General features: G+C 61.9%; 1 protein-coding gene across 8 annotated transcripts in view; it reads left to right on the top strand.

The window, feature by feature from the left end:
* The window catches only part of Rab3il1 (RAB3A interacting protein like 1), a 29,883-nt gene extending 17,405 nt beyond the window's left edge, over positions 1-12,478 (top strand). For 2 of the 8 annotated variants that reach the window (XM_063228216.1, XM_063228217.1), the window contains exons 2-11: positions 7,983-8,235; positions 8,488-8,583; positions 8,664-8,741; positions 9,058-9,276; positions 9,706-9,846; positions 10,070-10,198; positions 10,280-10,392; positions 11,074-11,173; positions 11,683-11,749; positions 11,965-12,478. In XM_063228216.1, coding sequence (XP_063084286.1) covers positions 8,176-8,235; positions 8,488-8,583; positions 8,664-8,741; positions 9,058-9,276; positions 9,706-9,846; positions 10,070-10,198; positions 10,280-10,392; positions 11,074-11,173; positions 11,683-11,749; positions 11,965-12,047 — 1,086 coding nt within the window. In that variant the 5' untranslated portion in view covers positions 7,983-8,175 and the 3' untranslated portion in view covers positions 12,048-12,478. Of the gene's footprint in view, positions 1-1,527; positions 2,396-3,869; positions 4,024-7,982; positions 8,236-8,487; positions 8,584-8,663; positions 8,742-9,057; positions 9,277-9,705; positions 9,847-10,069; positions 10,199-10,279; positions 10,393-11,073; positions 11,174-11,682; positions 11,750-11,964 lie in introns of those variants that run through there. The other 6 variants (XM_013148426.3, XM_013148428.3, XM_013148430.2 and 3 more) reach the window with 6 other exon arrangements.
* The last annotated feature ends 1,978 nt before the right edge of the window (positions 12,479-14,456 follow it).

Below are 14,456 nucleotides of genomic sequence, written 5' to 3' on the forward strand. Positions count from 1 at the left end.
CAGCTAAAAATGTTTAACCGGCTCACAGGCCTGCAGAATAAAGTCCAAACTCTGCCTCACCCGCGTGGCCCCAGGGGTGAAGCTGCCTGTCCACTGGTCCTGAGCCTGCAGTCCCAGAGTCCACCCACTTCCAAACAGCTATAAAAATCTCCCTCATTCCTGAATATTGCTGCTCAAGAAGCGCCACCCCAGGGGTGACTAGTGGAGGGAGGAGACACAGAGTTTCAGAGTCCAGCTACTCCAGAGGCTAAAACAGGAGAGTGGCAAGTTAGCAAGACTGGATCGCAGAAAACAAGAAAGGGCCAAGGATGTAGTTTAGTGCAAAAAACCCTGGGTTCAATTTCCAGCACACAAAGCTAATCCTCAAATAGTCATCCCAGTTAAAACTGCGTAAACTGCGGCTCCAGTTAGTATCAGTGTAGTTGGGTCTACATACTCAGGGGCCCCGGCAGCCCTGGCAGCAGGCTGGGGCTGGAGAACCCTGAACCCCATGGAGATGGGGACAGCCCTGCGCTGGGCCCCATGCTGTCCAATCGGGGTGGGCTAGGCCGGCTCATCTGGAGACTCAGGAGTGAATCCCTAGGGCCAGAGTGGGGGTGGGCACCATGTATGGTGAGCAGCATCAACCTCAGTCCAGAGGTCTGGCCTGGCCGAGGAGGCACTGAGCCGGGGACCTGGCCCTCCTCTGGGGGTGGCAGAGGAAAGGCCTCCTGCTGTACCCCACCCAGCTGCCTGGACAGCAGCCCCTGGCCGGACCTCACCAGCTGGCCTGGGCTGGCCCCACCCTGGCTCTTGACCTCCCCCAATGCTGAACTGGTCCTGGTCCCATCGGTCCCATCGAAGTTGGGCAGCCTCAGCCTCCTCTCTTCTCCCTCAGACCTGGAACCAACTCGGTGTCCAGGCAGAGGCCAGGCTGCTTGTGGCCCTGCCTGCCTGGAAGGGGAAGCAGGTGGTCCCTCCCAGAGCCCTGGGGTGGCATTGCCATGGAAACCCAGGGTCCTTACCACCCAACCCTGGAGGTCTAGTCTGCCCAGCCAGGTGTGCAGGCCACTGTGGCCTGGGAGCCTCCCCTTGTGACCACAGGAATGGTGTCGGGGATGGAAGCCCTGGAGGACTCTGACCCCGTGTTACCCCCCACCCCCGCTCTGTGGCTCCAGAGCTGCCCAGTCTGATGTGCAGGACAGCACCAGCTCAGGATACCCAGCTCCTGTCCAAGCTGGGTTAGGGTCCAGATGGTGGCGTGGTCCCTGCAGGGTCCCAACTCAGTTTCCCCATTGAGGGCAGGTGAAGGCTTGGCAGGGAAGATGCCTGGGCTTCCTTGCTCCCCACCTTGCAGGGTGAGGGGCAATGTCCCCCACCCTCCCCACTGCGCTCCATGCTTGCATCCTGTCCCGGGTAATGGTTTCCAGGTGAGGGGAGGCCAGGCGGGGGTGGGGGGACATGGAGGAGCAAAACAGGAAGGGGTGGGGTGGCTGCCTGGCGGGGAGGCCACATCTGCTTTGCATTAGGCTTGGCAGCGCCTCTGGATGGGAAAGGAGCTGCAGGGAGTGGGAGGGCTCGCAGTCCACACCCACATTGGTGACGGGCACAGGCAGGGGTGGGGATCTCACAGCTGGCTCTGCACGGAGCCCCAGTTAGCCATGCAACCCCCGAAGTCACTCAACCAGGCAGGGAGATCAGGCCCATCCCTGCATTCCCCAAAGCCGGGACAAAGACCAGGCACCCACAGCTCAGACCTGCGTGGGAAGCCAGGAGAGATGCTGGGGAGAGGCGGGAGCCAGAGCATCAGAGGCTGCAGGCAGGGGGCCTGTGGGTGGCACAGGGAGTGTCTAGGGCACTCTGCCTAGGGCACTTGCCTGGCATGCCCTAAACACAGGTAAACTGAGGCACAGAGGAGCCGAGGTACTGAGAGGCTCCAGCCCTGGACGTGGGGCGGGCACCACCCCATGCCAGCTTGTCCCTGAGAAGCAGGGGCTGAGTTTCCAGGGAGGCTGAGGCCTGGTTGGTGACAGAGGCCACATCCCAGGCATCCTGAGCTGGTCAGCTCGTGGGTGGTGCTGCCCGGCAGGCAGCTCACCTGAGCCTGCAGGGGCTGCTCCCTGCCCCAACCCTCCAGCCTGGGAGTTAATAATTAGGGCCCAGCAGGCTGGAGGAGATAGGGGCCCCCAGGCACCGCCCTGGGCCACTCCTGTGAGGACAGATAGCAAAGGTTGCCAAGGCGCCAGGCGCCCCTACTGCCCAACATGGCCACCTCCGAGGAGCCCCCTGGGTGCCCTGCACGCGGCTCCTGCCCTGTGTTCCTGGCCCTGAGCTCGGGCAGTGTCCGCTATGCCCCCGCCCGCCTGTGCCCCGTGCTGGAAGGGAACTCGAGAGAGGAGTCCTGGGGCGCTGAGAGGTGAGCATCGGAGGGTGGGGAGCAGTGGGGATCTGACTGTTAGGATGGCTTGGGGAGGGCACAGACATCCCTGTGGGCCCAGCCAAGGACAGATGCAGTCCAGAGGGGTCCAAGGTAAGGGCCGCCCAGCGGGGACTGTGGTGTTCAAGGTGTCCCCTGGCTCTAGGCTTTTGGGACCATGCTGAGCCTGACTGTGAGGTCAGTGGAGTGTTTCTCATTTCTGGGCTGGCCCCGGGAGTGAGCCGGAGGGCCATAGCTCTGCAGCAGGGGTGGTGCTGCCTGGATGCACAGAGAGCAATATGGTTTCCATTCATTGCTGGTGCCCATGTCCCCAGAGGTGATGCACTTAGACTCTGGGGTCTCTCCAGGCTGCCCATGAAAGTGTTAGTGGACAAACATGGGGATGTCCGTTTGTTTTGGGCCTGGCCTCGGCTGAGTAGAGCTGGGCTTGGCAGAGGGACACAGCCCTGAGGAGGGGCCACAGTCCTGGAAATGATTGCCTGTCAGGTACAAGGACCAGGAGGCCTGGCCCTGATGGCTGCACAGAGAGCAGGGACACCCTGGGACTGTGAGCTACAGAAGCCATGAGCTGGAGGGCAGGGAGCAGATGGCATCAGCCTGGGAACTGTGAGTGCTGCTCCCCAGGCAGGTCCCTGTCCTTCGTGATCAGTTATACTAGTGTCTGTCTGGCTGTGAGAGCCTAGGAGACCACAACCCTCGCAGGAGTCCAGGAAGGAGAGCCCACCTGCCCAAGATGCACACGTGTGCATGTGTGTATACGTGTGTGTGTGTGTGTGTGTGTGTGTGTGTGTGTGTGTATGTCTCTCTGTGTGTGGACCACTTCCCTGGGGCCTGGCTAGGGCTGGGGGCGCGGCAGATAGAGGCTCTGGAAGAATGGGCAGTGGTGGACCTGTCACTTGCTGGTGGGGTTGCAGTCTGGAGGACTCACCCCTCCTGCTGCTGGCCCCCTGGGGGAGGCTGAGGGCCAGGACAGGTGGGTCAGAGGGACAAGGGTTCCTGTCAGGATGCAGCTGAGTGCCCAGGTCTCCCTCTGGGACACTCCCTTTCCTCATTCAGGGCCTCCTGTCTGGCCATTGAGGGCTCGTCAGGGCCAGGGAGGGAGGGGTTTGGGGGCTCCCAGTGAGAGTGTAGGCAGAGGCGGGGGCAGGGCAGGGCAGACAGGGCAGGACCACCCCCCTGGGTGCAGCTGGAGGGACACCTTCCCTGGCGACCCTGGTGCAAAGAGTTGAGGAAGCCTGATCTGGGGGTCTCTAGGTTGAGTTCCTCAGGGCAGGCCATGTTGAGGTGGGGGCAGCTGGGAGGCTGAGGGCTACAAGGCAAAAGGCAGCTGTGCCCCTCTGGGCTGCCCGGGGCTCTGCCGGCTGTGCAGCGGGGTGGCTCCGCAGAAGTCCATGCCGTTTCCATTGCTCACTCGCGTCCCGTGTACCGCGTGTGGGGTGGGTGGGCTGAGGCACGTGACTGCGGGGCCGGGCCGGCACGTGTCCCCAGGCTGCCCTCAGCCACGTGATGCGGGGCGGGGCTGCTGGGACCGCGGGACAGCAGTGGCGCGGGACACAGCAGCGGACGCCGGGCCAGGGCCAAGATGTGGAGCGGGTAGGAGCGCGGAGGTGGGGACAGCGCCACACCGGCCGCCGGCGCAGGCCGATTGGGATCCGCCAGCCCCTACCCTGTGTGGCGGGCAGCAGGCCATCCTGCTGGGGCAGATGGGTCTCGTCTGCCTGGGATGGTGGGTTTAGTCTTGCCCGGGTTAAAGGGGCTTGGGCTGGCCTGGGACCAGGCACTTGACCCCCGCTGAGGTAAACAAGTTTGGGAGCAGCCTGTGAGCAGGAAGCTGGGACCTGTGTGTTGGGAGGCCAAGGCAATGTGCCCCATGCCCTGCTCTGGGTCCGCGGATGAATAAGCTGTGGGGTAGATGTGACCCCTGCCTGGAGAGTGTCAGTGCTTCGGGGCAGCAGCCTGGGCCCAGGGGCCCCATGTAGGGTAAGGCCCATCTGTGTTGTCCTGTGCCCTCTTGGGTGAGCAGGGGGCAGAGTGACCCCACCCTACAGCCAGGGCTCCACAAATGCAGAGTGTGGGGGGCAGCAGAGGCGCTGAGCATCCAAGGGGGTGTAGAATTTGGGGTCAGCTGGGGTGCTTTAGGGGCCCCCATGTAGACTTGGAGGCAAGGACTTGGGCCCGTATCATCTGCACCCACAGGGGTCAGCTGCATCCCAGCAGCAGCCAAGTGGGACCCTGCTTGCCAGGGTCACCCCATAGCTCATGACAGCCCAGTAAGACGTCCTGAGGCCAGTAGCCCTAGAGCAGAAGGAGAGTAAGGCTGGCTGAGCTGGGGTCTTTTGGGCTGGCCAAGGGCCAGTCCTGGTCCTGGCCCCCCAGGTCTGCAGCAGTGGCTGAGGGACTGTCCTCCTCAGACTTTGAACCCTGGCCCAGAAGCAGGTGCACTCTGACTGCAGGGCTCTATACCCCACATGCTGGGCCGCTGCTGCCCCAGACCCCATGGCTTCCAGGCTGTCTTCCTCCTGCTAGGCTGAGGCCAGAGTCTTGGTTCCAGGCTCTGGCCCATGACCACAGAGCTTAGGGCCATCCAAGGCCACAGTGTCCACGCTGCCACCTGGGAGGGTCCTGAGGGTTCCTGGCTGTGAGGCTGTGTGGAGGGACACCAGGCAGGAGCCCCCTCAGGAAAGAGTTTGATCGCCTCCCAGGTGCCCTGCCCCAGCAGGTGCAGAATCCTGCTGCACCCTGGTGAGGGCATCCATTGTTGCCACTGTGCTCAGGGCACTTGGGGACTTAGAGACACCCGAGTTTGAGGGCGCCTCTTGGGCCTGCTTGGGCCATGTGTCCTGGCCTGGCTGCTGGGAGCCTGGGACAGAAGTACCTGATTTTACACTGGGGCCAGGCTACCTGCTTCTTCTTGGGCACCTCACCAGGACGTACTGGCCTTTCTGGGGTGCCCCAGCCTCTGTCTCTCACCTGCCCCTCTGCCCTGCTCCTTGCACCCCAGGTCCCCTGGCCCCCTGGCCCACGCCATGGCTGCAGCTGTTCTCTGAGCCAATGCACCCAGCTGCACTCAGCTTCTCCCTTGCCCACTCCCCAGCCACAGGCCGGAGCTCTCACTTCCTCAGTGGCCGGCACAGGCACATCCTGCCGCTTCCCGCACTGCCATCCGCACCCTGCCAGGCAGTAGTCACGTGTCTCCTGGGCCTGCACCCCAGGTCCGATTCCCAATTGGCTGTTGCTGTGTGTTCTGGCCCCACTGCTACCCTCTCTGAACCCCAGCACTGCCTCATTAATTCACGGCTGGGCTTGCATCTCCTTTGTTGGTGACACTATGATGTCTGGACCCAGAGCCAGGACCCTGGCCCGGCTCTCTTGGGCTGGCACATCATCGGCCTGAGACCAGGACACATGGCTGCCCGTCTATTCCTATTCTGGCCTTCCTGGCCCCTCTATGGGTCAGACCTGGGGCCTGGACGCCTGGGTGGGGACACATGGGCTGGTGTGACCCCAGTCCCAGCCCTGAACCTCCAGGGACTCTGGAGCATTTCTGGAGTGAGCCAGTGTGTCCTCAAGGTGGGGAGTGCTGGCCGCTCCCCATCCCAGCCTTGATCCTTATCCCTCAGCCCTGAGAAGAAGCACCCCAGATGTTCGGCTGTTCTATGGGGTGTGAGGTGGAGGAGGGATGGGGACAAAACTCTAGCAATAGTCCTGGGGCATGGACCTACTGGACCTGGCCATGACATCTTCCCCTCCGGGTTCTGAGTCCCAAGCAGGACCTTCAGGGGCTGCAGTCCCACTCCATACCCCCTCCACTGCCCCATCGCCTGGGAGTCAGTAACCGTGGAGTGGTCCCGCTGCCCCTGCCTGTGGTCCTGAGGGGCTTTTCCATCCAGGAGAGAGGCAGTGACACCGCAACCCTGGAGTTCTGTGACTCTGGTTGCTGAGTAGGGTCCCTGCCTCTCTCTAGCAGGGGCATAATGAGGGCTGCTGGGAAATGGTGGGGACTGTCCTGCTACCTCTGACCTGAACCCTTAGATGCCTTCATTGTGTCTGGAGGTGTTGCACGCAGCCTGGTTGTGTGGGAAGACAGGTGGCTGTGGCCTTCAGGTGGGTGGTAGCCTCACTGGGATCTGCCCATGGCCCATGGCCGTCCAGGCCCTTTCCATCTGCCAAAGGCCAAAGGACCTGTGCTGGGCTTGGCCACAGGGAGGAGGTTGGGGAATGACACCTAGGGCGCCCCCTGCAGGTTGTCAACCTTATCCTGAGTGGAGCGGGTCCAGAGGACTTGGGGACCCCAGGGACAGGTGCCCGCTCCCCTAGAAGTCACACGGAGGCTTCGTGCCAGTGTGGGCTGTGTTGTCTGATCTGCTGTGGGCCTGCCCAGGAGAGAAGGCTGCCCCCTCAGCAGGCTCTGATCATCCAGGTGACCAGAGCAAGTGCCGTTGCTCGATGAGCAAATGAACACTCCCTACGCCCTGGGAGGCTGAGGCAGGAGGATCAAAAGTTTTGAGTCTAGCCTGGGCAACTTAGCTGCTTGGAGAGACCCTGACCCAAGACAAAAAGGGCTGCGTGTTGCTCCAGGGAAGCCCAGGTTCCATGCCTAGTATCTGGAATGATGACAGAGTTTGGTCATCTGAGGGTGAGGGTGCCGAGTACAGATTTCTGCCCACCAGGCCACTGTGGTGCATGTGGCAGGGAAGGTCTGCCTGATGCACACTGTGGAGGTGCGACCTTCGAGGTGTCCTGAGGACGAGGGGATGGACACTGTCCTGCCCCTCCCCCAGCGCTCACTTCCTGTCTGCCGCAGCCCCGATGCTCCCAGTGGCTGCTGAGCCAGCGGATCTGGAGGTGCTGTCTTGGCATGGGGCCGCGGGTGGCTAGGCCTGCTAGAGTCCTCAGTGCAGGGGGCGTTCTAGGGTGTGGGGGGAGGGAGGGGGCCAGTGCTGCTCTGCACCAGGCCCCTGGAAGTGGTCTCCTCCTCTGGGCTGTTTGCAGGCTCTGCCTGCCTGGCGGCTTCCTCCCTGGCCCGTCCTGAAGGACAGGGCTTCCATGAGCCGGGCTGCACAGCTCCACGGAAGGCAGCTCCCACTCGGTTCTCCCAAGCACCCCCAGCCCAGCGGGCAGCAGGGCCTTCTATGATGGAAAAAACAGGTTCCTCCTCTTCCTCCTCCTTTTTCTCCTCCTTTTTCTTTTTTGGCTTTCTGACAGTCTTACTGTGCAGCTGGCTTTGAACTCACTGTGTAGCCTAGGCTGGGCTCTCAAACTCGCAGTGATCCTCCTGCCTCAGCCTCCCCAGAGCTGGAGTGACAGCCCTGTGGCAATTCCAGAGTGCCTCTGTCAGCACAGTATGTGCTGACCCTGCTGACCTCCAAACCTTGCCCAAGGCCCAGGGCTACTAGGAAGAGAGTTCATGCTCTGTCCCCAGGAGCATGTGGTCACTGCTGGCAGTGGCCCATGTTACAGAGGCAGAGGCAAGGGCTGGTGGCAGCTGTGTGCCTCAGAGCCATCCCTAGCCCCTGCCACCTTGGGACCCCACCTGGGTCCGCCAATATGCCTGTTTGCCTTACAGTCTGCCGCAGACGGACAAGGGCTTCCCGCCACCCCTTGTGGCTGTCCCAGGGTCCTGGAAGGACGTGGGCCCCTGCCAAGGCCACAGGGAGGCCTCAGGACCCCTGGCTCAGGCTGCTGTGGAAGGGGAGACTCTGGGCGAAGAGGCCCCAGCTACCACCGAGCTGGATGTTTCGCGCCTGCGCAGCTCCTCCATGGAGATCCGCGAGAAGGGCTCGGAGTTCCTGCGGGAGGAACTACGGAGAGCCCAGAAGGTGAGGCCCAAGTAGCAGAAGGCTGGGGCGGCCACCTGGGATTCCGAATGCCCAAGGACAGTGGTGCTGGGGCTACAGCAGGGACCTGCTGCTGGCTGTACCCCAGCCTGGGGGACCTAGCCAAACCCTGCCCACTTCAGGTGGCCCACCCATGCCACAGGGCAGTGCACAGTGCCTCTCTGGGGCCTCGAGAAGGGCAGAGGCCCCTGGGGAGCTGGGTGCGGACCCAGGCTGACCCCCACCCACTTGTAGGAGCTTCAGCTGAAGGACGCAGAGTGTGCACGGCTGTGTCGCATCCGGGAGCAGCTGGAGCGCGAGCTGGAGGAGCTGACGGCCAGCCTATTCGAGGTGCGTGAGGGTCACGGCCAGGTGCTGGGGGCGGGGATCCCCAGGCCCTGGGCAGCTCTGAAGACCCTGCCCTCTCCTAGGAGGCCCACAAGATGGTGCGGGAGGCCAATACCAAGCAGGCAGCATCAGAGAAGCAGCTAAAGGAGGCTCGGGGCAAGGTGAGGCTCCGGGGTCTGGACGGGGTGGTGGGGATGGGGTGGGGTAGCCCGGCAGGCAGGTGGGTGACGTGGAGCTGTGAGGTCCTTGCCCACTACCACCGACCCTGCAACTGTCCATCGACTCCTGTCAGGACACCAGGCCATGGCTTCTCCTCCCAGCCTGTTCCCTGGGACCTGAACGCTCAGCGGGTCCCATGCAGTGTGGCACCTACAGCCTGCCTGCCCCATGGGCTCAGGCTTCCCAGCTTTGAGTGAGCATCATGGTCCCTGCCTTGGGTGCCATCCTGAGCTGTCCCAGCCCCCCCACCTCCCACAGATTGACATGCTGCAGGCAGAGGTCACCGCCCTGAAGACCCTGGTCATCACATCCACCCCAGCCTCCCCCAACCGCGAGCTCCACCCACAGCTGCTGAGCCCCACCAAAGCTGGGCCCCGCAAGATGCATGCGCGGCACAAGAGCACCAGCAGCGCCCCGTGCCCTGCCCTATGCCCTGCTGCTGGGCAGGGCCTGGCACAGGACAAGGAGGGCAGGGAGGTGAGGTGCAGGTGTTGGGGATGTGGGGTGCAGGGTCAATGAGCCTGGAGTCGTCCACCTGCTTTGTGGAGACACATAGTATGCCTTCACTCAGGGGACTCAGACAGTGGCTGTGTTGGGTCCCCTGCCGTGGCCACAGGCAGCTATGCGGTCCCAGGGTGAGGGTCCTTCGGGAATGCTCCCTTGGGCTGGGCTGGCGGCAGGACCTGCCCACGTTCCCATGATAAATGGTGTCTGGGCCCCCAGAAGGAACAGGGTGGGAGGACAACAGAGGAGTCAGAGCTGTAGCCCATTTGTCCCATCTCTGCCTCTGTTCTTGGCGACCCCACCTAGACACTGATGTCTCCTCCTGCCTTCTATCTGTCTCTGTGCATTCTCTGTCTGTTTGTCCATCTCTCTGTCCATCTGTCCGTCTGCCCTCTGGCCCAGCCCGGCCTCGCCCCCCTCCTCTCCCTGCTCCTCTGCGTGCTCCCCAGCAAGGCCGCCCACCTCACCTACGAGCCGGCCTGGCCTCCCCAGCCGGGGGTGCCTGCGCCTGCTGCCGCCTCCTGTCTCTCCTTTGCACGGCAGGTAACAAACGGCTCAGAGGGGCCGCTCCGCATGCCCTGCATGTGGGGGACAAGCCTGAGTCCCTGTGTGTCCCCAACCCAAGGTCGGGGTCCCTTTAGCACCCAAGAACTGACAGCAGGCAACAGGTGCTCTTGGCTTCGCCCTGGATGCCGCAGCCTGCCTACTGCCAGGCACACCCGTGCCCCTTATGTCCCTGACTTTACTCCTGCCCCACTGCCCCCAGGTGGACATGACACTGTTTGCAGAGTTCCAGGCCTGGAGGGCAGCGCCCACACTGGACAAGGCCTGCCCCTTCCTGGACAGAGTCTACCGTGAGGACGTGGGCCCCTGCCTGGACTTTACCATGCACGAGGTAAGGAAGTGGCAGGTGGGCAGCCAAGGTCCAGCACAGCTGCCCCCTGCTACCCCCTCACTGGCCCTTCTGTCCCCAAAGCTCTCTGCACTGGTGCGGGGCGCCGTGGAGGACAACACACTCACCATTGAGCCCGTGGCATCGCACATGCAGCCCAACACCAGGGCTGCAGCTGTGGAAGGCAGTCACACCAGGTAAGCACAATGCCCAGCCCTTCCAGTCTGGGGCTGGTCGAGGACAGGGACAGTTGCTGACCCCACAGGATGAGGCGGGGCAGCCTCGGCTCTGGAACCTGTGTAGAAGGGGCTGTAGGCGGAGCCTCACCTTGTGGGCTAGGGTTCCTGTTGTCACAGCCAAGTAGGGACAGCAGATGCCCTGTGAGTCCTGCAGCCAAGGAGCCTGTCTTTCGCTGGGTTGGCAATATGGCTGTTTCCTAGGCAATAGGGAGGCCCCTGGCAAAGGATGGCTGCAGCTTGGAGAGGAAGGGGAGGGCGGGGCCTGCAAAATATGGGGCACCCAGGCTCTAGCTCCCTGGGGGCCTGGGAGCCTGGAGACTGAGTGGTGCTAGGCTGGGAGGGCCGGGGGCTATGGGCCTGAGCAGGGACAGACAGTAGCCATTCAGGGCCCACTGGTTCAGGGTCACTCAGGCCTGGGCTCAGGAAGGGCTCACAGGTAGCAACAAAGCAGCACTGTGTGGGGGCCACAGTGATGGCTACAATGCCCACTGGCAGCCGAGGCATCTCCAGAGGCACCGCCTTGGTTTCCAGGCAGCATGAGGTGGATGAGGCGCTCCTGCAAGGGAGGGGCAGTCTGTGCACCCCAGGTCCCCACAGCTGGGGGCGGGCTTTGGGTCTGAACGCGCCCTCTTCCCTCAGCACCTGTGCCCTGAGTGGGCTGACCAGCCCTTGCCGCCACCGCATCCGGCTTGGGGACTCTGAGAGCCACTACTATATCTCGGCGTCCTCACGGGCCAGGGTGAGTTACCTGGTGCCTCAGGACCACCTGGGAGACCCAGGGACACAGTCTGGGCCACAGATCTGCAGGTGCCCGGGCTCAGGGGCTGAGGTGGGCACAGGTATCAGCTGCAGCTGTGGGACAGGTCTGCTCTCAGGTGGCCTTGGCCCCGCACACTTCAGGTGTTACCTTCACTGCCCTTCTGGGTCAGCGCTGCTCCTTCTGAGCTCGTCCTGCTGCTGGTGGGGTCCAGCTCAAGTTAGAAGCGGAAGTCCTGTGTCTGGGATGCCCCGGCCTCCACATGCTGCCCTGCCCCTAGTGATTTTGCATAGCGCTGATGGGATCATAGCCCTTGGGGGACCCCGTGCGCTCCTTCCTGCTAGGGGCTCCTCTGTGCCTATGACCCTGTCCCATCCCTCTGTATGTGGTCCAGGGGAGTGGCTGTAACTCCCAAGTCCAGTCTTCTGATGCCCAGGAGTGGGATCTGGCGGTCACATACCCACCCCTCCACTACCCCCTACACCCCACAGATCACCGCGGTATGCAACTTCTTCACCTACATTCGCTACATCCAGCAAGGCCTGGTGCGGCAGGATGGTGAGCGCCCCCTGGTGGCCAGTATGGGTGGCACTGGAGTGCTGAGGTAGAGGCCTGGCATGATGGGGCAGGGTGGGATCTTTAGCCATCGTTTCGGGGGTGTGGCTTGAGGTCACTCCTCTGCCAGCTGGGAGCATGCCTGACGCCCTTCCCAGAGCTAGCAGAGGACCAGGCCATCCGGGGCGACCCTGAGCTGTCCCTGTCCCCGCCTGCAGTGGAGCCGATGTTCTGGGAGGTCATGAGGCTGAGGAAGGAGATGTCGCTGGCCAAGCTGGGCTTCTTCCTCCAGGAGGCCTAGGCACAGCCTTAGGATGCAGACAGCCAGCCTCGAGCCAGAGCCGCAAGGACACATGGGCAGGAAGGAGATGGGCCTTCCACACCCTGCTGGGCCGGCCCCAAGGGAGAATTCAAGGCAGCACCCAAGACCCAGGCCCTTGGAGCCCTGGAGGAGCCTGGGTGCCTCATGCCCTCAGGGAAGGATAGTTCAGAGGCAGGACCTCCAGGGCTCTCAGCTCCGCCCAGAACCCTGCCCACCTCAGCACCTCCCCACTGCAGCCCCGGGTACTGGGGCAGCCTCTTCCCGAAGGGACGCCAAGGGGATTTGGGTGCCACCTGCACCTCCTCAAAGTCGGCAGCAACTGGTCCCACGCTGGCCACCCTGCCACACCGTGCTCCTCCTGGGCTGGAATGCGCCCAGCCCTGTCTAATAAAGGCGGCTTTGTTGGTGGGGTCTGGCCGCCTGTCACTGCTGCGCCCTGGGCTCCCGCCAGGCCTCGGGCATCTGCGGGAAGGAAACCAAATCCTCCCTGTCTACCTCGTGTTTAGGATTAGCCCAAATCCTGAAACCACCGCCACACGTAGGCGCTACGTGGGTCTTCGGGTGCCCCTCAAGGCTGGTGCACAGGGGCAGCTGTGGTTGTGAAGGGGGCATTGTGGCCCCTTGCTGGGACGCGCAGTCGGCTGCATTTGTGAGGCTGCTGGGTCAGGCAGGACAAGGTGGTGGCTCACACATTGTCAGCCTGCAGGTGTGGCTGTGGAAGCCAGGCTTGTTGGGGACTCAGCATGGGCAGGGGTAGGTGGGGGCGGGTGGCTAGGTCTGAAAGGTGGTAGGTTCTTGTACAGGGTGGAGTCTGCTTGGGTTGACCTCGGGCCTCCTCCCCAACTCCCCATCTTTCTACCCTGAGGTCACTGCTGGCCAGGCCTTCTGTCACCATGTCCCCTGGGGCTACCTCCATCCAGAGCTGGCCCTAAGTGCACCAGGACCTTATCCGGGTCCCACAAAGAACCAGGCAATGAGGCACAGAGGCAGGAGAGCTGGCCCTGACCCCCCCCCCCTGAGGAAGAGGCCACATGCCCTCCTGACTCCTCATCCCTCACGACCTGCCCAGACAGTCTCTCCACTTTCGTCTAACTTGCTTTCTTTTTGTTAGTTCTTTTGTTTTCGTTTTAAGACAGAGTCTTGCTGTTTACCCCAGGCCAGCCTCAATTTTGTAGTAATCCTCCTGCCTCTGCCTCTCCAAGTTCTGGGATGACAGGTGGGAGCCACCATGCCTGGCCTAATTTTCTCATCCAGGAGTTCAAAGATTGAGTTACACAGTCTTTGAAATTTTATTTTATTTTTTATGATCTAATAAACTTTTATTTTTTAAAAGATGACATTTTCCCCATTGGAATTTAAAAAAACTAAACTTCCAATTTTAATTGTTAAAAATTGCCACCTTAATTATTTTCTTGAGATGAGGTCGTGACCCCCTGCCCATGTAAGCAGGCCCTTAAGGGTGCGCACCTCAGCCAGCCTTGGCCACCTTCGTGTGCCGCTGTGCTCCCTGGGAACCCTTCACCTCAACACTGAGCTTGGCTCCTGTGAATCAGGCCCCCTCCCTTGGTCCCCAGTGACCCTGCCCTGCCCTCTGCTTCTGTGGGTCAGGACTTGCTTCATAGTACTCTGCACTCATGTTGTGGGTGGTATGGATGGGCCCCACCTCCTGGCTCTCAGTTGCCCTGTGTGTGGTGGTGTCCCTTTGAGACCCTGCTGTGATTTTTGGGTCAGTACTCGGAAATGAGATGGCTGGATACATGGTTTTGTTTTATTTTGGGGGGCAAGGTCTTGCTGTAGTCCAGGCTGGCCTTCATCTCACAGTCCTACTGCCTCATCCTCTCTAGTTGGGATCACAAGATACCATCAGGCCTGAGTGATTCTCGAGGCCGTCTGTGAGTCTCTGGAGGCCATGCTGGCTTCCTCCTGATGTCTATGCCCCTGCCAGCACCCACTGCTTGGTGCTATTTCTAGCAGTGCAATCCTGACCAGGGCTTGCTCTGTGGCCTGGGCGGTTACTGGTGACGTCTTACTCGGTGTCTGAGGAAACTGCTTTCCCACAGCACCCTGCCCCCCCAGGAGAGCCCAGGACACTAGCCAGGCCTGCGATTGAGGGCTGAACCCCACTCAGCTGCCGCCTACCCAGAATGTCTGCTTGTGGATAGAGGCCTGGGCTGGCCCCTTCCCACCTCTCCCCTCTCCATCAGGTTCCCTTGGAGCTCACTATGGAGCTACGCCCAGCTGCTTTTCTTCTTTTGACAGAAGCTCTCCCTAAGTTGCCCAGGCTGGCCTCAAACTTGCCTTCCTCCTGCCTCAGTCTCCCAAGTACTGGGATTGCAGATGTGCACCACTGTACTGGCAGGGTCTGAGCCCTGTGGCTGCTGTCTCCAG

This window comes from Cavia porcellus, unplaced genomic scaffold (genome assembly GCF_034190915.1).
Source record: "Cavia porcellus strain 051 isolate PalLab524CR breed Dunkin Hartley unplaced genomic scaffold, mCavPor4.1 scaffold_17, whole genome shotgun sequence".
Classification (NCBI taxonomy): Eukaryota; Metazoa; Chordata; class Mammalia; order Rodentia; family Caviidae; genus Cavia; species Cavia porcellus.